Source organism: Brassica rapa, chromosome A01 (genome assembly GCF_000309985.2).
Source record: "Brassica rapa cultivar Chiifu-401-42 chromosome A01, CAAS_Brap_v3.01, whole genome shotgun sequence".
NCBI lineage: Eukaryota > Viridiplantae > Streptophyta > Magnoliopsida > Brassicales > Brassicaceae > Brassica > Brassica rapa.
The window spans coordinates 6,690,075-6,716,687 of NC_024795.2; the positions used below are offsets into that span (position 1 = coordinate 6,690,075).

General features: G+C 36.6%; 3 protein-coding genes and 1 long non-coding RNA gene across 4 annotated transcripts; 1 reads left to right on the forward strand and 3 right to left on the reverse strand.

Moving 5' to 3' along the window:
* Window positions 1–5,854: 5,854 nt before the first annotated feature.
* On the reverse strand, window positions 5,855–8,377 carry LOC103859768 (replication protein A 70 kDa DNA-binding subunit A). The gene is made up of 11 exons (XM_033286820.1): window positions 8,243–8,377; window positions 7,875–8,142; window positions 7,696–7,792; window positions 7,471–7,595; window positions 7,308–7,392; window positions 7,077–7,212; window positions 6,772–6,971; window positions 6,563–6,689; window positions 6,299–6,475; window positions 6,148–6,201; window positions 5,855–6,031 (listed from the first exon to the last, which is right to left on the reverse strand). Exons 1-11 carry the CDS (start codon window positions 8,375–8,377, stop codon window positions 5,855–5,857), a joined length of 1,581 nt encoding a protein of 526 aa, XP_033142711.1.
* Window positions 8,378–9,204: 827 nt separating this feature from the next.
* LOC117128576 lies at window positions 9,205–10,172 on the reverse strand. Its single transcript, XR_004451946.1, has 2 exons — window positions 9,805–10,172; window positions 9,205–9,558 (listed from the first exon to the last, which is right to left on the reverse strand). It is a non-coding gene; the product is annotated as an uncharacterized LOC117128576 (long non-coding RNA).
* Window positions 10,173–18,590: 8,418 nt separating this feature from the next.
* Window positions 18,591–22,816, forward strand: LOC103859802 (protein STRUBBELIG-RECEPTOR FAMILY 8). The gene is made up of 13 exons (XM_009137379.3): window positions 18,591–18,932; window positions 19,247–19,379; window positions 19,485–19,556; window positions 19,640–19,705; window positions 19,787–19,858; window positions 19,936–20,007; window positions 20,087–20,158; window positions 20,243–20,308; window positions 20,754–20,819; window positions 20,907–21,731; window positions 21,809–22,084; window positions 22,167–22,323; window positions 22,403–22,816. Exons 1-13 carry the CDS (start codon window positions 18,842–18,844, stop codon window positions 22,553–22,555), a joined length of 2,121 nt encoding a protein of 706 aa, XP_009135627.1. The 5' UTR covers window positions 18,591–18,841; the 3' UTR covers window positions 22,556–22,816.
* A 53-nt stretch (window positions 22,817–22,869) lies between these two features.
* LOC103859811 (chromatin remodeling protein EBS) lies at window positions 22,870–25,448 on the reverse strand. The gene is made up of 5 exons (XM_009137390.3): window positions 25,130–25,448; window positions 24,215–24,557; window positions 24,055–24,123; window positions 23,771–23,909; window positions 22,870–23,256 (listed from the first exon to the last, which is right to left on the reverse strand). Exons 1-5 carry the CDS (start codon window positions 25,224–25,226, stop codon window positions 23,230–23,232), a joined length of 675 nt encoding a protein of 224 aa, XP_009135638.1. The 5' UTR covers window positions 25,227–25,448; the 3' UTR covers window positions 22,870–23,229.
* Between the last annotated feature and the right edge of the window lie 1,165 nt (window positions 25,449–26,613).

Sequence of the window (26,613 nt, forward strand, 5' to 3'; positions counted from 1 at the left end):
CACTCTCTCTAAGTTAGTGTTTTTGGCCTTATCCTTCAATTCATCGGCGCTTAAGTGATGTTTCGATTACAAATAAATATCGAAGAGATCATTGGATACTAGCTACTCCGAAGATGCGGTGGGAAGTCTCGACGTCTAAAGCAACGAGGTGAATTTCACATTTTTCGTGATTCGGGTTGAAGGTTAAGAACATTATTCAATTCCCAGGGATTTATAATTTGAGCTAGCAAAACATACGGAGAGCGTTAAGCCGAACGAAACTAATCTATACTATTATTATTATTTGGGAAGTAAAATTTTGGAATCGAGCTTTCACGTTAAAAGTTAGAACGGTTAATATCTATATTATCCTTAATGAATTTATCTATAATTAACTATATAATCAAAAACGAATTTTTATTAATAATATTTTTTTTTTCAAAAATATAATTTTTACATTGTGTTGTTATCTTAAAATATATATTTTTATTGAACATATTTTTATTAATAATATTTTTTTTTAAATAAGATAATTCTTATATTGTGTTTTATCTTAAAATTTATTTTTTCAATTATAAAAGTTAGAAAATAACAAATAAAAAATTTATAATTAAATATTAATCAACTAAATTTGTATAAATATATTTACTAAAACATTTTTGATATGTGAATGTTTTCTTTTAAAATTTCAGCACAATAATAAACATATATATTTTATTTAAATTTACGTCATATATAATAACATAAATAATAAATTATCGTGCTGATTTTTGAATTAATAAAATATAAACTAATATATATTTGTAAAATGATTATGCGGGCAAAACATCTAGTTAGAAATTGTTTTACTTGTTTTATAAAAAAGAAAAAAATTGTTTTACTTGGGTTATTTTGTGCAAATCGTGTTTGTAATCGAACTTATTCTTGATTCTCGAGTCAAATAAAAAAATTAATATTTGAAAAAACAAAAGTTTTATGCGGCGCTTCAAATTTCCCGGACATATATAGTAACCAAACCATAAATGTTTGGGCCGGAGTCCAATAAGGCCCTTCCCAATTAGCTTGATTGACGGACCATGATTAATAAATTCTCATACGCTTCGAAGCAATAAGTCGGTCTGAGGTTTTAAACTTTTATAACACTTGTTTTGTTTTTTTTTAATTTTAGTTGATCCGGATGGACGGATCAATTTGGATTAGAACATGATTCAACCGCACACCTGTCTTAAGCTCATTCCATTTGTTTTGTTTTGATTTTTTTTTCCACTGATTTCTACAATCTCATTTTCGTTTCATCGACAATAACTTTGGCATGTTCTAAATCACGAATATCCTGTGAGTTCTGTGACTTTTGTTTCTTTCAATTCTTTTATGAGAAAATAAAATTACATTTAGTGTTATCCCGTTAAGCCTGAAAATAAATAAATAAAATTACTTGTTTCCACTTCCCTTACGATTTCATATACATTAGAGATTTTAAGTTGTTTCTTTATGTCAAAAATTACAACTTTGACCGGGTGATTGTGGTCGAGTGGTAAGGAGACGGGGCTGAGACACCAACATGTTTCAGGTTCGATCCACCTGCTGTGCGAAACTAAGTCACAATTATCCTGGTCACCCAACACGGATATGGGCCCATGCTTTAGGGCCCATTTGAATATCCGGAGAGAGGGTCTATCCGTGGGCTGCACCTCCCCTTGGGGATTAGTCTGGGCCTCTCCATGGGCCTGGGATACCCCCAGGTTAATCAAAAAAAAAAAAAAAAAAAAATTACAACTTTGTTGTAAAAAAAAAGGTTTTTTCTATGCGTAAAAGAGAAGAGTTGTAGCTTTATTTTGTGTAAAACACAAACATAAAAATGTGATTCCAGGTATAGAATTTATTTGGAGACATTAGAGATTTGGAATATTCATTTTCGTTATAACCATTTCCAACCGATCTTTATATTTTTCTCTAAAATATAAAAGTTCTATTATAGAGATGAATTTGTTTTAATATATATCTCTATAATATAAATTCTTCTATTTATAGTATAAAATATAGAGAATTGCAATTTTTATATCCAAATATAAAGACAAAAATAAGATTTTTTATATTTTTTTCTAAAATAGAAGAATTTTATTATAAATGTGTACATTTGAGCAAATCCACCTCTATAATAAAGTATAAAGATGTACATTGAAGATGCTAAAAAATGTATAAAGTTCCTAACACATCTTTTACCAAGTAGTATGTCCTTCACTATCAATGATTTTGAAGCATCAAACAAACAAACAAAAATAGTCATTAGAAGGTTTAAATATGAAACGTGCAATGTGAATTTAAAGTATTTTTGCTACATGATTGACTCAACTACTCATCATCTATATTATTTTCCTTAAGTTCTGTTCGAAACGTGATCATATTGAAGTCTTGATCCAAATGTGATTATAATCATCTGAAGTTTTGTTCCATTTAAGGCCAGTTTTCAAAAAAAAAAGTTTTGTTCCAAATAAGTTAAGATTTCATGAAAAAATATATGCAGAAACAGTAACGATACAATAGTAACACTTCGTAGCTTTTAATTTCTCAATTATGACATATATAATGGTATTTTAATATATTTACGTTGGAAGAATCCAAGACAAGGTCACGGATTTCATTCCATGGAATAAAGTCTCTCCTTCGAGACATTAAACAAGCAATCTTGATTCTTCGAATTACCCTGCAAGTTCATGTACTTTTTCAGTTCACCAACACAATACACAAGACAGTACGAAGTACTGTATTTCTTTTCACTTAGACGATAATTAATCATGGCTCATTTAGGTGAATATACAAAAAGTAGACAGTAATTAGGTAATCATGCAGATTTCAAAAGTATTTGCGAATATGGTTATTTGTTGAGCCTGTAGTGACTCTTCTATCCCGTACGTTTGAGCCGAAGAGCTATTCTCTCTGTAAATCAAATTTACATAATTTTTGAGGTAAAAGAAATGTTAGAAACCAAATCAACGGATAGATTGTGTTGATATTTTGTAAAGGGAAATAACTCAATTTTTTTTACTACGGGCCTAATATATGTGTGTTGAATCCGGTATCATGGTACGAAATTTACCATGTAAAATAATACTATTATCAGATTTCAACCAAAATAAACAAGTATCATCACTAAAATTCAGCATAAAACACAAGGATCCAAGGAAAAGTTTCAATCTTCCAACAAAAAAGCTATAAACTTTATAGATGAGAACCTGACAAGTAAAACCAGTCAGAATTTGGATTTCATGTTCGTTTTATGGGAACACGACAACCGCAACGGTGAAGACGGAGGGAGGTAAACGGAAACACAACGATGATGGCAGTGGAGGCAGAGGTGCATGAGACTTATGGTATCACGACAGTGATGAGGAAGTCTTACCACAAGGATGGAATCTGTCGACATCTAATTATTGAAATTGCAGGCTCTTGATATTCAGGTGGTTGAAGAAGGAGATGATTTAGATGTCTAAGGATATTTTATGGAAAAACCTAAAGATTATTTATTACTAGGATAAGACCCGCGCCTTGCGCGGGGTGAGTTTAAAAAAAAAAATACGGTTATGAGAAAAATAATAATGATATGTTAGTCGGTTTGTTGTATATATAAATAGATAAAATATATTGTTTAAATAATATTTTATAAATTCGGATGGGGGGAAGCGAAATTAATTGTAATTGAGATTGTGGAGCTTCATTCAAATTCTAAATTCATTTGCATATTTTGTTGAATATGTGAAGTCATAGAAATAAAACCTTTTTCCAATTTTTTTACTAAATGATTTTTTATCTGGTTTATATATGATTTGAAAAACTAAAAGACGACTTATACAAATTTGAAATTTTAAAAAAATGTTTTTACTTCATTAAATAGATATTGTTAATGTAAAAAAAATAAAAACATAATAGATTAGTAAAAAAAATAGTTTTGTTGATTCTGGGCCAACTCATAAGGCAAGATATTTCATTAGGCCAATTTTGTAATATGATATCTTTGAGGCCCAATGTTATAATCCACTTACACTTTCCAAATACATAATTAACCAAATTTTTTTTCTTTTTTGTTCGAAAAGTATACCTTATCCTTTGTCTCCATTTCGTCGCTTCGGAACAAACGACGCTCAAATCTTCTTCGAACCTGCATGCGAAATGAATTCACCTTCCACAGATCTTCAATGAAATGAATCGAAGGTTCTATCAGATCTACCGAGTTATGTATTAGCTTCGTCAATCAAAAGCCATAAGGTTAGTCTCATTGTGTTGTCCCCAAAGATCTGGAATATCCGTTCTTAATTTATCGAAGTTTGATTCATTTGTGAAATTAATTTTTGCATCAGATCCCTGGGAATGTACAAATAAATCAGATCAAACTCTTACGGTGTCTGTAAATGGAGAAGAACCATTTGTTCTGAAATAAGAGAAGATGCGGCAAAAGAGCACAGGGAGCTTCAGTCGTTCAGCTAAGTTCTCATTGCCTCAGTATGTTTGCAAATAGAAAACAAACACTCAAAAAAAGAAATTTCAATTGACATAAATTTCTTTTCGTTGAACCTCAGAACATGTGTCTTTTCCCTGGATCAGCTCCATATAACACCTTCAGGCCAGGTACAAATCCTCACTCCTTCGATGTAAATAAGGTATGTTCTGTACAGGTTATGCGGGTTTGAATCAGATCAAACGCACAATCCAAACCGAAATGGAAAGAGTAGGATTTAATTTCCTCCAAATCTATGATGAAAAGGGTCATCTTTATAACAAATGTGTTATGTTTTGCTGTAATCTACAAACATTTCATCGGTTCTTATTTTTATAAAACTACGTAAATGTGTTCTTCAACTGGATTAGACAAACAAAAGGTCTCGGATTAAACAGGGAAACATATATAAAGTGTACTTGTCGATATTAGCAATGCCTATAATTTGGTAGTCAGTATATGTAATCTTAAAAGCTTCTGTAATGGATAATAGTTATATTGCAGAGAGATTGACAATCAAGAGAAAGATTGTAGATTGAAAGCTCAGCCGTTGTCTACTAATCAGGTTAGAATGAACGATCTTTATTCTGTTGTTTTGTCTATTAAAACAGAAACCAGAAAGGTATATAAAAACTTCAGTATGATATAATAGAATGTATAAAGTAGATAGCAAATAACATAAGTAATCGTTAAACACCAACGAATATTGAAAAGCAACATGAAAAACTTAAACCATAAATTTAATATAGATAGATGCCATAACACTAAAGAGCATACGTCCTTCTCAATCCTTGGAATTCTTCTTAGCAGTCATCAATAAGCATTTGCTGGAATCCTGCAAAGAAAGAAATATTTTGTCAACACACAATATCTATTTTTTTATTTGAAGAACAAACTCATGTTTTCAAAAATTATTAATGTTCAGCCACTTTTAGTACAGGTGTCCTGACGTCCATAGGTTCAACAGTCTTCCTGCGGAGTTGTACTCCATCTACAGTTTCATCTAACGCAAAAGGGAAATTTAAATCACAGCAAGTAAGTTCTATGAACTTGATAGAAGATAGATTAGCTATGGAACTGCAAATGGTAGATAGGACTAAGAACCGGAGGGGGCTTTTTTATTTTCTTAAATTTTAAATTGCTTCTATTTTTTTTACAATCAATTGAGTAGACACGATTTAAAAAGCAAAAAAAAAACAATAAAAGTGCATAATCCATATAAAACAAATAGAGGCTTTCCATTAATTTAAAAACACCAAATAAAAGTATAGAATAAAAAAGCAAAGCTTGCAATAATTAAAAAAAAACTTAAACATAATTAATGCGAAAACATGCTATAAAGTGAATCGAAAGCCTCTATATCAACTGCTGGTAACACAAACTTCAGCCACTTTTAGAGCACTTCTCCTTCTTGATCTTCACAGAACTGACACTCCTTGTCACAGAATTCTCGTCAAAGCTTTCATCCAATTCAAGGTTCACTGGCCTAATGCGTTTAGCTGGAGTCAGGTCAAACGACTCAGACTGGTCTGATGCTGAACCAATCATGGCAAGAGAGGCCTGCAAATTTAAAACTCTTGTAAGTTAAAATAAAAACGACAGAGAAATAAAATATTCACGATATACCAAGAAGTTAAGAGTATCAGAAACATAAGTACAATAATGTATCGACAAACCTCTGGTGCGTCTGACTGAGTATCCATATCATGGAATTGACCCCCTTCACTTGCCTGCATTTGTGAAGAATTTTTAATAGATGAAACTAAACTATATACTTTTAACTTGTAAAAATAACAGACGCACGGAAAGAAACTGAACTGAACTTACATTCTCCGAATTTGCTTCTTCGAAATCAGCTATCAAGTCCTTGTTGGTGATGACCTTCAAAACCTTGTACGTTTCATGCTTGTAGACGAAATTTTCCCTTTCAATTTGAATCTTGAATAAGAACGTTTTACCAATTATGCTGTTTAGTGCAGGTGGGAGCACATTAGTTTCTTCAATCTACGACATAAAACAACAGAATTCAGTGAACTATATGATAGAAAAGTTTTATATTTGTAAAACATAATAAAATAATGGTGCAACAACCTCGAATTTGTTTGATGGTCCAGCAAGCTGCAAGCATGATTGATTGAGTAGTTGCATAGCATGATTATCAAACACCAGTAACTTAGTGTTACTTGTGTTATCAAGTACAACCAAATGCAATTTATACCTATATAAATAGTAAACGTCAAGGAAGTTTCATAATGTAAGTCACACAAACATAGAAAATTTGAAGATCAATGATTAAATACCTTGGCAGAGTCGCTGGATTGTTAGTCTTGCACTTAGCACAATAATAAGTGTGCTTGAAATCATCATCCTCACCACCATCATCATTGTTAGGAAAAGGAACAGTCAACACTTTTTTTGAACAGACTTTGCAGCTTGGGTAAAACCACCCCATGTCTGAGTCAATGGCAGCGATTGTGCACAACAGAATACACTTCTCAACCTTAAAATATATAAAACCGAAGATTTATTAGAAAACAAAACTAATCATATGCTCAGTATATAAATACAATTTTGTACTTTCAAACCGAGTTAAGTGATAACAAACCTGTTTTGTATCCAGAATCTGAGCAATGGTTTTTCTTGGTGTATGTATAAAGAAATCATCTTTCTCCGAAACACCATTCACTATGGCCGAGTACTTAGACTCCACAATGGCTAAAGGTAGGTCATCCTTAGGCAAACTAAAACAGAGTCATAGAAAAACGTGTTTACACAATCTGGAAAGAAATTGAGATATAATCGACAAACTTGATAGGAAAGATTCTATATAAAATACCTTGCAATGAACTTTCCAACTTCAATCATCGTAGGATTCAACCCAATTTCACTGACATTGTAGGCATTGCTCACACTTCTTTCTTCTGTTAGAAATTTCAAGATGACAGTTAGGGTATAACTTAAATCATGCAGGTATATAATTATGAAGGAATGTATCTTACCCTTCCACACTTTGATTTTTGCAAAGCGTAAAACCAAAACAGTTAAATGTTCATCGCGAACTTGCATAGCCTCGCTAACATCAGAAGCAAATTTACCCCAAAGCACCATTGGAAGTCTTTCATCACTAACATACCATAAATTTAGATTATTTATTTAGTTATATGTAAAAAATGCTATGCGATAGATTAAAGTAATGTATAAGTATAAGTAAAACCAAAACTTACTCAGCATTTCGCAACTCTAAGGAGATCTTCTCTGTCTCCTTCCCATTCACATTAACATGCTCAATATGACTTATTTCAACAATCTGGCCGATAACATCTGTTGAAAAATCACATAAAAACACTTTTCACATGTACTAATACAAAAGGTTTTGCAAAATTTTCATGTTACCAATACGTACCAACCAAGTAATCGGGGTTAAGAGTTCCATCGAGCACTTCTGTGTACTTCACTGGTTCGAAACCTGCTAAATCCTCAGGCAATTTCTCAGACGATCGAACACGGGTCGTGGTCAGGAAACTAATCCTGTAAGGATGGTTTGTAGTTCTGTAGGAACCACATGAATGAGTTACTGAAAAATTAATCAGCATCAACGACTCTCCTTGGATTAAGAAAGGAGAGAATTGAGCAACCAATTCTTTTTTCACAGTAGCATGAATTTTACCACCCTGTAAAATTATAAACCACACAAAAGCGTGTGAGACTTAACAGTATACAAAAACGAAAATTCAACTAAGTATTCAAAGTAAAACATATAAAACACAACACCTTAAGATCGCATAGAACCATCTCAATGGTTTCACCTCCAGCGGCTGAATACTGTTTCCACAACCGAATCACTTTCACCTTGATCTTCCACATGGTTTTGAAAGGCTTGACATCGACAACAGCATTGATAGACATTATTTCTAGCACAGACTTTTTTTACTGAATTGCTTGTTTGTAAGATGATGGAATTGAATTGGTGGTAGGACTCATTTATATAGAACTTTTTTTAGGTTAACTTCGACGAATATATTCACATTAATTGATACTCAATCGACATATTGTATTTTCCATATCTAACGCAAAATTAATTCAATGTAAGACTTGGTGCAAAAGTTTTCGTGTTTTAAAAATAAAATTTACATTTCTTTTAGATTCAGGCTTGGTTATGAATGCAAAATAAATAGCATAATATTCTCTATCTCTTATACGGAAGGTTGTAATTTTGACTTGTCATATCAACAGAAATTTTTTAATGTATCTTCCTTATCAAACTTCACATTAATTCCGATCAAAGCATTGGAGCAATAGTATTCATGTATTTACTCGAAAATTCCCTGTTCAACATCCTTCGTGCTTATGAAGGCACATTTAATTCTTACAATTCTTTGAGTACAAATAATGTGGCGAACTATTTTCGAGAATATTAACACGCACAGTTTTCCAAGTAGTTAGGTTTAATTATAGCTTAATGTCATACGGAACCTATTATATTCAGAACAAAACCATGTTCACAGACACTTTGATTTCTCATTATGACATTAACATTAACTGTATATCATAGCCAAATTAACACTGACTACTCAAAAATACACATTAAGATTTCTGGTCCGATCTTTGACATTCAGTGTTGGTTTGTATAGTAGTACACAGACGTTTTACACGTTTGACATCAAGCCGATAATATATTTTCCATAGACAATGCTGATATTACAGGCCCACAAAACTTGGACACCATTAGAATAAAACTGAAAATATTGTTGATTAAAAATTGCATACTGAAAGAACATCACAAAAATAAAACAAACCAGAAGACAAAAAACACTACTAAAGCATACAGTAGTCCGTCATTCCTCATATTTAGGGTGCCATGTTTTTGATTTTGGATCCCAAACAAAATGACTTATAGAAAACAAATCGGGATTTGGATGAGTTTCTGATCGAGGATGTAATTTGTTATTCTTCATCCATTCCAACAACTTGAATTTCTCTTGATTAGCAAGGACATTGACATAATTCTCTTCTCTCATATCAATACTGTTATATTGATTCCACTTGTTCACTGCGGGGTTTACACAGGCATCGATTCTTTTGGATCCCTGCAACATATAGCAAACGGTTAAGAAGATATGAATAAATATAAGAAATATACTACATAATATAAACACATAAAAGTCAGTAACACCAACTACTACGAATTCCATGGGTTATGTATTTCAATAATCCAAACCTTATGCCATAAACCATAAATTTTTTGGAAAAGAAAATGCGAGATTCGTAAAAAATAATTGATGAAGCTTTGAAACACATACGGAAACTATCCTAACAATAAAAATATGTAAAACCTTTGCATGATATGCCCATTTGTTTTTGGATGAGTTCATAGAAAAGGCGTTAAGAAACAGTTAAGGGTTTTAAGAAATATGGATTGGCAACCCTTTTTTTTTAGACACGGTTCATATAAATATCACATCATGCCTTGGACACAAAGTGTCATTGTATTTAATACAATATATACATATTGAACACAAACTGAATTGCTAAGGAAGGAAAATATATTCATTTTTTAATAAACTCCTACAATTACGACCAATGCTTCATACGCGAACCTTTTAATAATCAATCATAATTATATATTGCCTAAACTGGCTGTTTTAGTCTTTGTATTAATGTCTACAATATTATAAACCGGTCTGATTATATAATCGATTTGGAACAGGTACAAAGTGCAAATGTTCTTACCTTCGCCCATGTCAGCACTATGAAAACACTTTGAAGAACCCATAAACGGTTAAACTGGTTGACGCAGAACCCATAAACACAACAGACACACATCGATGGAGAACAGAGATGAGAGCTACATCGAAATTTTCTTTCAAGTTAACCGGCGTCGTTCTTGCTATTAATATTAACGTTATGATATTCACCATCATATATATGACTGTCCATATTTACCAGGATATATATGACTGTCCATATCAATTTAAATTATATTTTCCTAGGACGCTTAGTTTTACACTATGCTCCACCGAAACTCGTTAATAAAGCGCCACGTCAGATTTTTCAAGTTCTATAAAACTGCCACATAGGATTGGGCCTTTTTTTAATTCTTACAAAATTCAGGTTATAACTTTTTAAATTCTTCTCAATTAATATATAGGGGATTGGCCTTTATTATTTAGCTGCCTTCCATTTTATAGGGATGTATTTGGGATTTACAAAAAATGTACAGTGGATTTCCATATACCTAATTAAAATACTTTTTTAGGTTATGTAGTGCAAATTCCCTAAAAATTAAGGTTTTTCAAAAAATATATAAATATTACAAAATAACACAAACTACAACGATATGAATTCATTAGTGTTTCAGGGTGTCCAAATTCCAACGACATTAATCTCTAGATAAGAGCGTATTAACTAGACAAATTATATTCCATATGTTCATAAAAATATGATGTTTTACAAAATTTTAATGTTTCAATATACTCCCTCCATTCTGAATTAAATGACGCTTTAGAACTATTCTTTTGTTCCAATATATCTAACGCTTTCCAAAATACTAGGTAAAATTTAGTTACAATGACTTTATTTACCCTTTATATTATTTCCTTAATTAACAAATTTAACTAGTTTTTTTTAACGATGATTTATTACGATCTTACAATTATGATATAGGAAAAATTACATAGACGATTCGACAACCGACAATACTACATGACTTATGAAGACCTACGCCTAACTGCATCACTTGAGCCGTCCTATGAAGATCCACGCATGGTCAGATTTACTTACATCATGTTGAAGATCCCTTGCAATTCTTTCCTCTGTAGTCTGCATAATTGTTTAATAAACCGCTCTCTCCAAGACTTAAAACCTGGATTTCCTGTAATCTACAATAAATTACATAGTCTGGGATTCGAACCCCAGACATGGGTGTAGAAACCTTTAAACTTTAACCAATATGCTACGGTACTTCCACTGTAAATTTAACTAGTCTATTCTTTGCATTAATTAGTGAATGAGAATAGTAAAAGAATTGTGTAACTTTCTTGTTTTGTGTGAAAAAATGTAAAACATCTTGTATAAAAATACAGAGGGAATATAGGATGTTTTCATTTTTCTAGATGACTTTTATTTTATTAAAAACTGTGTATTCAATTATATTTTAATAATTTATCTTGTAATTGATTAAATATCATTAATTTATAGTTTTAATGATATTTTTTAGATAAAAATAGTTTTTTTAATATGTGTGTTTTTACCTTAAATATTTTATATTTAGAAACAAAGAGAGTATGACTCTTATCAGTCATTCAAATTTCACTGTAATGAAAAGATAAAAAAATATGAGGAAAAGTTTAATTTATTAAAATTGGTGTTCTCTTCTCTGTCAAGAACAGGTGAACAAGTTTATAAGCTACTAGCCAGAGTGGATACACACATAATTTTACTTTCAGCTTCTTTGATCTCTACATGTACTCATTGATGAATTAAAATATGTATTGAGAGGAAATAATATTTTCGTAAAAAGTACAAAAATAATACAACATGAGAAAAGGCCAAAAGGTAACACAATATTCGTGTTTTCATGAGTGGGCAATACTTTTGCACTATTTATTCTATTTTTAGTCGTTTTCAAGAATCCCACATTTCTTTTGTCCAAAGACATACGTCGTTTTCCTATTTGATGCCATTATAATTTCTTCAAAATTCTCTTAAAATTATAGGAAAAAGAAGAAACTTGCAAATACCTTCACGTGTTAGATAAAAAGAAACTCATGCACAATGTCGTAAAAATTGTATTTATTTTTATCGTCGTATATTGGTTGGCAAGCGAATAAGACTGCTAATGAAAACATAAATGATAAGTACGAAGAGTAGAGGTAATTCGAAGAGCTTTCTCTCTCTTCTGGAAAGGCGATTTTTAGGAGATAAGGTCTCAAAACCCTAGATCCGCCGCTGGACGGCCTCACGCCGCTCCGGTGAGAATTTCTCCCTCGCCCTTCTGCCTCTCTTGGTCTTCTGGTTACTATGACCCCAAAGAAAAAGAAAAAATCTCGTAACTTGCTGAAAGGTTCCTCGAAGATGGCCCGTCTCCAGGGTGCTTCGAAACCGGCCGGTAACCCCAGGAAGTTAGCTAAGGCATCTCCCCTCGCCAGTGCCTCGTGCGCTGATGCTGTAATTGCTGCTTCGGCGGTAGAGATGTCTGACACGACTCCTTCGGTGTCTGCCGTGAACTCTGAAGTCTCTGTAGATCTTCAGTCCTCGCCGTCGCCGACGGTGGAGAAATCCATTACTCTCACAGCAGATGAGGAAAAATCTACTTCTGCAGTCGTCGGAGGAGCTTTCTCCTCAGATCACTGAGAAGGATACGCCTTCTGCTCAAGCGAAGGATTCTCAGGAGGTACCCCTCCTTGTGAACACGGTGAAGGAACAACCTGCGGAGGCTAGATCTCTGGGTGAACCTTCTGAAGTAAAGAGCTATGCTAGTCTGCTTAAGCAATCTGCGGTCTTGGAGGAACTTGGAACGCCGTCTGAACACACTTCGGGGGCGCCATTTGTTTTCATTCCGGACGATAACATTGCTGCAGCGAAAGAAGAATTTCGTGATTTCATTTATGCCAGATTTCATGGTGAATGGCCTTCAATGGGACGAATTATAGGCGTTGTCAATGCCATTTGGGCAAAGGCTGGTCCTAGGATCTTTGTTCATAATATTGGTCCAGGAGAGTTTTTGTTAAAAGTTACGAATGTTAAAACTCGAGAGCTTCTGTTGGCTAGGACATGCTGGAATGTAGCGGGTTTTCCGATGTTTGTCGCACCTTGGTCTCCCGACTTCAACCCAGAGGAGGCTCCAATCACCGATGCTGTGGTCCCGGTTGAATTGAGGGATGTCCCTTATCTGCTCTTTAATCAACAGAGCCTTAGTAGACTCGCCACAGCAGTAGGGAAACCAGTTTCGTTGGCGTCTGAAACAGAGCGAAAGGAGAACTTCCAGGTGGCAAAGCTATTTGTTAAAGTTGACCTCACAAGGAAACTCCCAACGAAGATCATCACTGGGTTCTCGAATGGAAGGGAGGTTGAGGTCTCTGTTTCGTATCCCTGGTTGCCCATGAAGTGTGAGGCTTGTGGAAAGTACGGTCACCTTCGAGTAAGATGTCGTACCCATCCTCAATCATGTGTGGGTGAAAGGAAACGATCTGTGAGCCCCTCCACGGAAAAGGCTAAGGACAGGCCGAGAAATCAGTCTAGACCAAGCCGGGGGAAAGAGAGTCGACGTACCGCACAGAGCGTTGGCGCTGTGCATCATGAGACTGAAACGGAAAGGAAGTCTCCTTCTGTGCAGCCGCTGGAGGAGGGAGAAATACCGACTGATGTGCACAAGGAGGTAACACATGACTTAGCTGATGGAGTTGTTGTGGTAAACTTCATTGGTCCGGTTCAATCTTCTGCTGTGACGGTTCCTGCAAACAGTATGGGTCCGGGTAATGGCAGTGCTGCTCAGGTATCAACCTCGTGGTCTGAAGATCCTGGCAAGCCAGAATCAGAAGACCCGTTTTTGCTGGTTAACCACCAGAGGTGTGGCCGCAAGGTCACAAAATCTATATAAATTATATATGTCGAAGTTTTTTGTGTGGAATGTTAGAGGGCTAAACAGTGATAGACGCCACTCGATGGTCAAAGACTGGATTAATATTCAGAGACCGCTTTTTGGAGCTTTCTTGGAAACTCACATACAGGAAAATAATTTAAGACGGATTCGTAACGCTATCCCTAATGGCTGGGAGTTTTTTGGTAACTACGAGCATCATGACTCGGGTCGGATTATAGTCGTTTGGGACCCTTCGGTTCGCGTCTTCATCTACAAGTCGTCAGCGCAGGCAGTCACTTGTGGGATTTTTCTTATGGCAGAGAATGTTAACTACACAGTTACGTTTGTCTATGGTTTTAATAAAGTTGCGGAGCGGTTGACACTCTGGGAGGAGCTCGTTGGTATTCATGACTCTACCCCTGTCTTGAACTCTCCTTGGGTGGTGCTAGGGGATTTTAACCAAATTTTCCGCTTGAGTCACTACTCTTGCTACCGTAATGCGCTTATTGATTCGGCGGGCATTGATGATATGACCTCGGCTTTGCAAGATGCTGAGCTATTTGGGTGTCAAGCGAAAGGTTCCCCCTTCACATGGTGGAACAATTGTGACAGCAACCCCATCTCCAAGAGGATTGACCATGCCCTTATCAATCACCCTTGGGAAAGCCATTTCCCGGACTCATATGCGGATTTTCTGGAACTGAAGCAATCAGATCATGCACCTTGTCTCTTCAGGATTCCATCTGTTAGTAGACATCAGCGCAAACCATTCAAGTTCTATCACCACATCACTGACCACCCGGAATACTCTTCTGTCGTCTCAGAGGCGTGGGCGAATGTGGTAGTGGAGGGTTCTCACCAGTTCAAGTTAGTCCGCCGCATGAAGCTACTAAAGACAGACCTGAGAAGTCTGAATAAGACTCACTACAGTGGTATCACAGGCCGAGTAAAACACCAGTCAGCTATAGTGGAGCGTCTCCAGACCTCTCTTCTCACTCAGCCAGACCCAGCAACTGCTTCAGAAGAGCACAGAGAGCGTGCTATACTGAATGTTTTACTAAACGCTGAGCATAAGTTCTTCAGGCAGAGATCACGAGTTCGTTGGGCAGATGTTGGTGACAGAAACACCACCTTTTACCATAAGACGGTTACTGAGCGGAACTCGAGGAACCACATACACTACCTACTCGATGACTCAGGAAGGTTCCTAGGATCGCTCGATGATATTAAAGAACATTCAGCCTCTTATTTCCAAGGTATTCTAGGTGAAACTGAGCTCCCCGTCTCGCCGGTCACTGTGGAATCCCTACAGGAGTTGCTTACCTTCAGGTGCTCGGATATGCAAAAGGCATATCTCAAGCGAGATGTTCTTGAAGCTGAAATTAAAGGGACGATCTTCTCAATGCCTTTAAACAAGAGCCCGGGTCCGGATGGATACTCTTTTGAATTCCTAAAAGCATCATGGGAGACTGTTGGAGGGGATGTCGTCGCAGCAGTTGCTGAGTTCTTTAAGAATGGTCGTCTGCTGAAGGACTTGAACACTACTGCCATCACCCTTATACCCAAGTCTGCTGCAGCTTGCAAGCTCCGGGACTACCGCCCCATAAGCTGCTGTAACATAGTGTACAAGGTAATCACCAAGATAATTGCGAACAGGCTGAAACCTATCCTACAATCTTCGATCAGTCGCTCCCAGTCTGCCTTTCTTAAGGGCCGCAGTTTGGGTGAAAATGTGCTCTTAGCAGTTGAGTTGATCAGGAAATATGAATCCCCTACCTGTGGTAAAAGTAGCATGCTCAAGATAGATATCCGGAAGGCGTTCGACACAATTTGCTGGGATTTTGTCATCAAAGTGCTGCAGGCTCAAGGCTTCCCTCCCATCTTTGTTACTTGGATCAGAGAATGCATATCCACGCCAAGATTTTCTGTAGCCATCAATGGAGAACTTGCTGGCTTCTTCCCGGGTAAGAAAGGCCTCCGCCAAGGTGATGCTATCTCACCTTATCTCTTCATTATGGTCATGGAGGTGTTGTCCAAACTTTTGGAAAAAGCTGTAGAGGATGGAGCCTTCAGAGTGCACCCGAACTGTTTAACTCCGCGAGTTACCCACTTACTGTTTGCGGACGACCTTCTGGTCTTCACTGATGGCTCTAGATTTTCCATCTCGGGGGTAAAAGACGTCATGACAGGGTTTAAATCTTGGACTGGTCTGGACATGAACGCTGAGAAATCAGAAATTTTCTTCGGGGGATACACGGACCTGCAGGCTACTGTCATAAGCGACATCACAGGCTTTAAAAGAGGCTCATTCCCTACCCGGTATCTAGGTCTACCTCTCAGTCCGAAGAAGATCAGCTATGCAACACTTCAGCCATTTCTGGAGAGGATATCTACAAAGTTAAACTCGTGGACTGTCAAGACCCTCTCCTTCGCAGGAAAGATTACTCTTGTGTCTTCAGTGATTTATGGGATGGTAAACTTCTGGAGCTCGGTCTTCTCCCTCCCAAAGAGGTTCTACGCAACCGTAGATTCAATGTGTGCCTCTTTTCTGTGGAAAAATAGAACAACTTCGGCTTCCGGTGCTCGAGTTAGCTTGAAAGATATCTGTAAGCCTAAGAATGAGGGAGGCCTTGGTATAAGAAGGTTAGAGGAATTTCAACTTATCTTCGAACTCAAAAGAGTTTGGAACTTTTTCTCTGAATCTGGCTCCATTTGGGTCGCTTGGCTGCGTCACAATGTTCTCTGTGACCAAAGGTTTTGGACAGTTTCGACTTCATCTAATCTCTCATCCTCAGTTAACAAGATGCTGCAGTTGAAGCCGAAACTAAATGACTTGATGAGATGTAACGTGGGTGATGGCAAGACTGCCAGCTTCTGGTACGACTGGTGGACTGACCTTGGACCCCTAATCTCTGTCTTTGGTGCTAGAGGGCCGAGGGATTTACAAATCCCGTTACATTCTACTGTCTCCTCGGCTGCAGCCAATGGAGATTGGTTTCTTCCTCCAGCTCGATCTCACGAAGCTGAAACTCTTCAACTGGTTCTCTCAACTATGCAGCCTCCATCAGACTCGCGCGGGAAGGACGTTTTCCTTTGGCGGAATGGTGATTGGGCTGATTGGTCTTTCTCTAAGAGATTTTCATCAAAAGCAACGTGGAATCTCTTGAGACAAAGATCTCCTGTCGTTCCTTGGTGTAATCTTGTTTGGTTCAAAGAAGCGGTTCCTAGATTCTCCTTTGTATCTTGGATGACAGTGTTAGCAAGGTTGCCTACTAGGGACAGGCTAATCTCATGGGGAATGACGGTCCCAGTAGCATGTACCCTCTGCTCCTCGGGTCTGGAATCTCATGCTCATATGTTCTTCAACTGTACTTTTTCCTCAGCAGTTTGGTCTCATTTTGCTGGATGGATGTTTTCTACTCCGCCGGTCTCCCCAGACTCTGTTATCACCATCATCGACAGGCCCTACATTGCCTCTTGTCCTGGTGCTGCAACTGTTATTAAGCTTTTGGCGCAGGTCATTGTTTACTGTCTGTGGAATGAGAGGAACCATCGCATCTTCCGTCAAGTATCATCTACCGAAGCTGCGATCATCTCCAGGGTTGACCGCTTGATGAGGGATCGTCTCCTTTCGCTGCCACCGCCTCGTGAGGGATCAGCCTCCTACTTGCTGCTGTTCCTCTCATCTCGCTCTTTCTTCCCGCCTTAGTCGGCCTATCTTTCAGTCTCTCGGTGTTCTGCTTTGTCTTCTGTTGTCCTTAATTCTCGTATTGTCTTTTTTCTGTACTTCTTCTTCTGTTTCCTCCTTGTAATAAGTTGTTCAACAACAACACTGTAATCTCTTCTCAGAAAATGCTAAGCTTAACATTTTACCAAAAAAAAATAAAAATAAAATAAATGATAAGTACTCAAAACTTATAAAAATACTATCACGTAGTATAAATGAGAGACAGAGATGTACCAAATAATTGGTGACGAAATGGGTGGAAGTAACTCATTGACGTGGTAGTGGCACAGAAACATAAAAGTGTACTATAAGAAAGGAAGGGACACACGTAGAGGATCACAGAAAAATGAGCTTTGGAAAAAGCGAAACGAAACTGAGAGCGAAAGCCAAATAGCCCAAAAAGAACGCGAGTCAAATGTTTGCTTTAACTATTCTTTTCACTCCCCCAAAACTAAACTATTATAATTCCTATTGTTTAAATATTTTAAAAATGCTTAATAAACTTAAACAGTATAAAACTTTAAAAAATATATGTGTACGGGAAAAATGAAAAGCAAATTCCAAACTCCCACCGACACTAACACCAGTCAATAGTCAGATTTTTCAATTATCAACTGCTCAAGAATTTCATCTCAATCATACGTTTGTCAAAAATAATACTTTTATTAATAATATAATCATTAAATCAGCACAATTAAGAATCTTGCCTTATGAGTTTAATTGAAGTCTTTAAATCAGTTTTTTAATCAGTTAATGTTGCATGAATCTACGAAGAAACAGAGGTTTTTAGTACTCCAAGGAAAAGAAACCTGAATTAGTTAAAATAATAATCATAAAGTTCTCTCTCTCTTCATAACTCTTTCTCTCTCTCTATGCTTTTCTTTAATGGCGATGCTTCTAACCACTATCCCCAACACAACACCCACTGTAACTATTCTTCTTCTTTTTCTCTGTCACTCTTTATCATCTCTGTACTCTTGTTTTTTTACCTTTTGGAGCATCCATGGAGTATGTTTCTCTGTAATGTAATGTAAGTCACCGCATGTGATCACCGACACACGTAATGGCTACTGGAGATAGAGCTATGCTTCTGGTTTTGCTTGTACTCTTCACTGCGATCTCTGTTGTTCGCTGTGTTACTGATCCATCTGATGGTAAAGTGTTTTAGCTTTTCTTGCTTTTACATCATTGTGATCGTCTCTCTTTTGAGATCCTTTTTGAGTGAAACATGAGGTTTTCTGGGTTTCTTTGTTACTCCCTTAAAGTATTAAACTTTAGATTCAAAACATAAACCCTTTTTGTTAGAATCTGTTTTGCATTAATGTTTGTTTTAATGATTTTTAGAATGTTTGTACTTACTTTTTAGCTCAGAAAAGGAAAGCTGTAAGCTTTATGAAAGATTTTACTGATAGATCTTTGGTTGGTTTCTCACTCTCTGAGGTGTTCTCTTCTCATTGGTCTATTGCAGTTCAAGCCCTTCAAGTTTTGTATACTTCACTAAATAGTCCTTCACAGCTAACCAATTGGAATAATGGAGGTGGTGATCCATGTGGAGAGTCATGGAAAGGGATCACTTGTGAGGGCTCAGCAGTTGTCTCTATGTAAAAGAATCACACTTTTTTGATTTTCTTGTTTCTTTCCACTAAACATTGATTGATTGTTGAGTGTTTTTAATGTTCTTGTTTTGTTGTTGTGATTTGTAACAGAGATATATCGGATTTAGGAGTCTCTGGCACTCTTGGATACTTGCTCTCAGACCTAATGTCACTCAGAAAATTGTAATTATTTTTCCTGTTTGTTTTATCTTTGTGCTTTTGAGGATTTTCATTCAGTAACTTTACTACCTTTCACTTGGTTACAGGGATGTTAGTGGAAACAGCATCCATGACACACTTCCATATCAGTTGCCACCGAATCTCACAAGCCTGTAATGCTCAGCAATGTCTTTTTAGTATTTATCTTCAGTGTTCAGTTTGAAACAAACAGTTGAAAATAAAATGTAATGCAGAAACTTGGCGAGAAATAACCTAAGTGGCAACCTTCCGTACTCCATATCTGCTATGGGATCTCTTTCTTACATGTTAGTTTAACATTTTAGATTATGTGATTTAGCATTATCCTTCTTGTGCATTAAAGTTTGAAAATGTTGTTGTCCAGGAACGTAAGTGGTAATTCACTTTCCATGTCCGTAGGAGATATATTTGCCGGTCTTAAGTCACTTTCTACATTGTAATATCTCTTTCCTCTCCGTATATCGCATTCATATCATTGCCAGCTTCCATTTATCTTCCACTGTTGATGTATCCAGGGACCTTTCTCATAATAACTTCAGTGGCGATCTTCCGAGTTCCTTGAGTACACTGTCTCAACTTTCCGTTCTGTGAGTGCTTCAAAACTTTCTCTGTTGCATTGAGAAGTGCCATTAAGAAATTCTTAAATGATATGATATCTTCATTTGTGACAGTTATGTTCAGAACAATCAGTTGACAGGTACTATCGATGTACTCTCCGGTTTGCCTTTGACAACTCTGTAAGTTTCATTTTCAGATAGAAAAAAGCAACCGCTGTGGTAATCCCCATCACATTTACCCATGGTTCTAAAATTTGGTGTTAATCCCCATCACATTTACCCATGGTTCTAAAATTTGGTTTAGGCTGTGCCTAGCTGACACAAATTTGTTAAATCGATTTAAATCTGTTTGAATCTGTTTAAATCAGTTTAAATCTGTTAAATTAGTAATAATGTTAGTGCAAATTCACAAATTTATCTAATTTCTTTTTTGTATATCTTATCTGGATAATTCACCAAATTAACCCAAAAACTAAAATATTTTATCCAAACGTTAAATATATATATAAAATATATCAATAGTTCATTAACGTCTATGACCTGAATAATCCGCCTAGTCGTATACAAAACGCCTAGTTACCGCCTATATATTTCTTGAATATTTAACACTATGTTTTCTTGGCAGAAATGTTGCAAACAACCACTTCAATGGATCCATACCTAAGGAGCTTAGCTCTATCAAGACCTTAATGTAAGTTTTCAATAACAATCTATTCACTTCTTTACTTGGAGTTTTAATTCACTTTATGCCTTTGAATTGTATCCAAAACTGAAACAGATATGATGGAAACTCCTTTGATAACGCACCTGCATCTCCTCAACCAGAAAGACCTGACAAAAAGAGTAAACCTTCTTCTGGTTCCAAGAAACCCAAAAACACCCCTGACGCTAAAGACAAGTCTTCTGAATCTTCAGACAAGGGTGGTTTATCCGGTGGAGTAGTAACCGGCATAGTCTTCGGTTCCTTGTTCGTTGCTGGCATCATAGCACTTGTTCTTTACCTATGCCTTCACAAGAAGAAAAGAAAAGTTGGAGAAAGCACAACAAGAGCTTCTCACAGAACAAGTCTTCCACTTAGTGTCATACCTGAAGTGCAAGAGCAGAGAGTCAAAACCGTAGCAGACATGAAGTCATCATCATCGCCTCCAGACAAAGTAACCGTAGACAACGTTATGAAAAACGGGTCTCTAACTAGAATGCGTTCTCCCATCACAGCTTCGCAGTACACCGTTTCGTCTCTCCAAGTGGCGACAAACAGCTTTAGCCAAGAGAACATCATCGGGGAAGGCTCTCTAGGCCGCGTCTACAGAGCAGAGTTCCCCAACGGGAAGGTGATGGCGGTTAAGAAGATCGATAACGCAGCGCTCTCGTTGCAAGAGGAAGATTGTTTCTTGGAAGCGGTTTCGAACATGTCGCGTTTGAGGCATCCGAACATCGTTCCGTTGGGTGGATACTGCACCGAGCATGGTCAGCGTCTGCTGGTGTATGAGTACGTTGGGAATGGGAATCTAGATGATATGTTGCATTTGAATGATGATAGAAGCATGGCTTTGACTTGGAACGCACGTGTTAAAGTGGCTCTTGGAACTGCCAAGGCTTTAGAGTATGTGACATTTGTTTATTATTATGTTTATATCTAAGACTCTTTCATGTTTAACCTGTGAGTTTGGTTTTAAACAGGTACTTGCACGAGGTTTGCTTGCCTTCGATTGTACATAGGAACTTCAAGTCAGCGAATATATTGCTAGATGAAGAGCTTAATCCTCACTTATCAGACTGTGGTTTAGCTGCTTTGAACCCAAATACTGAGAGACAGGTTTCAACACAAGTGGTGGGTTCATTTGGATACAGTGCTCCAGAGTTTGCATTGTCTGGGATTTATACTGTGAAAAGTGATGTGTACACTTTTGGTGTGGTCATGCTTGAGCTCTTAACTGGTCGGAAGCCTCTGGACAGGTTTGTTTTCATCTAATGTTAGCCAACAAAAGCCATTCAGTTCTACGTTTTCTTTATTTATGTGTGTGTGTGTGTTTGATAGCTCGAGGACGAGAGCAGAGCAGTCACTAGTGAGATGGGCAACACCGCAGCTTCACGATATAGATGCCTTGTCTAAAATGGTTGATCCTTCTCTCAATGGAATGTATCCAGCTAAGTCACTCTCTCGTTTTGCGGATATCATTGCTCTCTGTATTCAGGTACATTAACCATCCCTAAGGAAAATGCGTTAAGCTCAAAATTATTGCACAAAGTAACAAACAATCTTCTCTTTTTAAGCCGGAGCCAGAGTTCAGGCCTCCAATGTCAGAGGTGGTGCAACAGCTGGTGAGGTTGGTTCAACGAGCAAGTGTAGTCAAAAGAAGATCAAGTGACGACACTGGATTTTCTTACAGGACACCTGAACATGAGCACATGGATATCTCTTTCTGAGTTAATACAACTACTCCAAGCTCCATTCCAGTCTTCTGTTCACTCGAAGCAGCTCTTATACTCCCAGAGGGAGAGAGTTTTGCTTGGTGACAGAGAGGTAAAGAACGCATCATGGTTCAGACTCACAAGTATAAAACTGTGAGGAATATATTAGAGTATATAAGAAGAGTCTCATCATCTTTTGCAATCATCTTTTTTCTTCTTTTTGTTGAATAATCAATGTATCTGAGACTTCTAAAAGTTTTGAGTTTAGCATTCCAATGCTCTCTTTTATTATTTAAAGATAAGCTAAATATGATTAAGAAAATGGAAGATAGAAGACAGATAAGAAGTTAGTTTTTGTTGAGATGACCCAAAGTCAAAAGCGCTCTCTTCATGTTCTCATCAGACACAAAAACAACATTACCCACAATAAACAGACCTAAAAGTTAACTTAAAAGACCCCACGGAGAAGTCTATACAACAGACTCTGCCACCATAACTTGTCTTCATCATCTCTCTCTCACCTTTTTCACATTTTCTCTTGAGTTTTGGAACGCAACATACAGGCATCATCACAACAAAGACTGACACAGGTAAAGAAAATCCTATCTTACTTAAATATGCACCAAAGAGCTTACAAGTTACATAACTTGACAACCCCTGACGGCTTTTACTCATGAGAACCTGGCGAATTATCTTTTTCTGCGCTTTGTTTCCACCTGAAGACAGCAATGACATTGTTAATATACGCCACAAGCTTTCGTACACAAAACAAAAGGAAAGAAAAGATGAGCCGTTTCCTATAAATGCCAAACATTTCAGAAGCTAACAATTGGGGAACCAAAGCTTTATGAAATCATATTCTCCCTGGCAACTCCAATATCTAATAGTATGCTTTAAGTTAGTGGACGTAGAAGCGATACATAATTGATCTTTGATAACCTTAACAAACAGATTGTTTCGACATGGATTAGATCCAGCGAAGACCAAGAACTACAAACTGTATCTTTCTAGCCATTCCCCACTCAGCAAAGCACAATCAAAGCATATCAAGCCAATACATATTTTCGGTTTTGTATTTTTTTTTCTCAGATTTCAAATTGAAGTCAATGACATGGTAAGGGTGCACACAGAGCGGTAGAGGCTAAGGTTATCTAAGTAATAGAACATCTTTTTTGAGCAACAAGTAATAGAACATCTATACATGAGATGACTAAATAGAGAGAAACGAACCTTGACATCATCAGCTGGAGACGCAGTAAACCCGTTCTGCGACTTCTTGACATCGTCATCAGAACTGCATTCAGCACACACAAAGTGATCAAGCTTCTTCGCTTCTTCAATCGTCATACCAACACACCCAGGATGGTACCTACAACATCAAATTGCAACTCCTACCATCAATAATCCGTGAAAAAAGGACACCACTAAGTTTCAAAACAGGTATAATAACAGTTCTTATGTATTGAAAACACAAGGAAGGAACTTCATAAAAAGAAAAAGAATCAATCATTTACCAGTCTTTGCAGCCTTCACACTGCACCATGAGATCGTCTGGATTATAAGGCATCTCACACTTGCAGTACCTTCAGAACCAAACACAATCCACAGCATAATATAAAAACCACTGACACTGCAGGGTATTTAAGAACTGATTGCAACTTATCTAATACTTACACAGCAACTCGGTCAGGGGTGAAGGCGCCAGTAGCAGCCTTGTACTCGAACCTACAATAATAATCCTCCGCCCCAACGTTTTCAAGCCTAGTGTAGTTCTTAAAGGTGTGAACAATGCATTTTCCCTCGATGGTGTGTCCGCTCTGAACGTCGAAATGGTCAGACAAGAAAAGTTCCTTAGCTCCATGGAACTGCCTCCTACCACCAAGGGACTCCTCGGGGCGGTAATACCACCGACAGTGCACCTTCACGTTGTTCCTGGCATCAGCTTCGATCTTCTCAACACGAGCCACGTATGGTGGCTTGCCAGCATCAGATGGGCGCATCAACACACACTCTCCAGCTTCACAAAAAACAAACATCAAAAGATTACCTCACAGCTCATCACAGGGATTATATCTAACTGACATTCTATAGTACAACAAACACCATAAGAAGCTTCAAATGAACAAAAACGTCAGAGTATGGGTTGCAAGTATTAAGTATAGCATCACTCTTGTTTACACGGTAAGTAAATGAAAGATCTTTCACATGTGAAAGCAAACATTTTAACAACGCATATGCAATAAAACGATATAATGTAAGTAAAGAAATGGTTTATATTTCAGAGTTAACCAACTAAAAGAAAAGTTCTTCTAAACAGACCAAAAAGGTAAGAAAATTCAAAACAATTCACATAGTGAAACAAGGTAAGCTACAAAAGATCAAACTTTGCGCCATTACATAAACCAACCACCTTCTAAAGTGTAGCTACGAAGAAGACTAAGAGACAATGGTGAATATTACAAAAAAAAAAAAGACATTGGAGCAATCTCTTCCTTTGTATTTACATACACACACTGCGAAAATGCTCAAAAAACATGAAGAATAATGTATAATTCAACACGTGAAGACATAAGATGATATGAGACTTACCTCTCACGACTTTGTTGGTGCCTTTGATGGTATAAGAGTCGAGCTCCTTCCTTCCGGTTTTGATTTTGGAAGGGACGCCAGGTCGAGTTTTCGCCATGGAAGGTAGACAGGTAAAGCGGGGGGGATGAAGCTAAGGTTTGTGTTCGGTCTCTGTACCTTACAGAGATTTGGGGGGGTTTAGGAAGATAAGGAGGATGTGTGTAGATCGAAGGGTGGGAGAGGAAGAGAAAAGAGTAAATCTGGAACCCTAGATTCTCTCTTGGTGGAGAAGATGAGTCATTTGTGATTTTAAAGAGTTTTACTGTTCATATAATGTGTAGACAATTTATTATATTTCCCTTTTATGTTTTTTTTTACCAAACATCAAATATTTATTGCCTTTTTATGGTTTTTCTTTAAAATGAGATCTGGAGGTGAAATACAAAGATGGAATATAACCGAGTAACCGACTATCAAATACGATATCAGAGTCCAAAATCCATATAAAATCCAAAATAACAGAGATTTTGTTAAATGAATTAACTCGTTCAATTAAAAAAAATTAATTCTTTTCATAATTTAATTGAATTCGATTTATTTACTATTCAAAGATTGATATACAAACTTAGACTTAAATTTAAATCATCTTAATCACGCGTTAAATAAATTTAGCTGGTTTATATAATTCATAAGTTAATAATCTCTATCATTAAACTCATTTGTTTGATATATAAACTTAGGTTTTATTTGAAACTCCAAAGCACCATAAACCAAATCACAAATGTTACAACTAATACAATAATGAGATCACTCAACCTACTAGAGAGCAAAAGAAAAGAAATATAACTCAGGAACAAAATGGTGGAAGACAAACACCTTACCACAATATCAAAAGGATATCGTAGAATCATTATATTACCACCACTTGAAGGGACAGAACCACAAGGAACTTGAGCCAATTTACACATTCCGAAGAAATACTTATTGATAAACTGGTTTAAACATGGTTTTCCAAAATAAATTTCAGACATTTTGCCCTTTTCGTTCTGTTTTTACTTCCCCTTTTTTTTTTTTTACTTCCCCTGTTTTGTATTTCTAGCTAATTCACTCTTTTGGAATTATGTTTACTTTTTCCTGCAAGAAACGTTTTCCGGAAAATATTAAAATTGTTTACTCCCGTGTGAGATTTTGATGGAAAACATTATTGCAAGAAAAAGGTAGAACTAGATAAATGAATTTATTTTTCTTTTGCATGGTCGTTCATGTTTTTTATGTTATCATACTGTCAGTGACAGGATCAATGTTAGTATTTAAATCAAGAATGGTACCACGCGTGATCATCTTTCGGCAAATAAAATTACTAATTGTTCAATATAACTATCCAATAATCATCAGTTTTGGTATGTGATGAAACCTAAAAATTGTTTTAGGTGAAACAAAACTACAAATTAATCAGTGCGTCCAGCATGTCCAAAATCAGCCAGTTGGGCATACCAACAGAATGA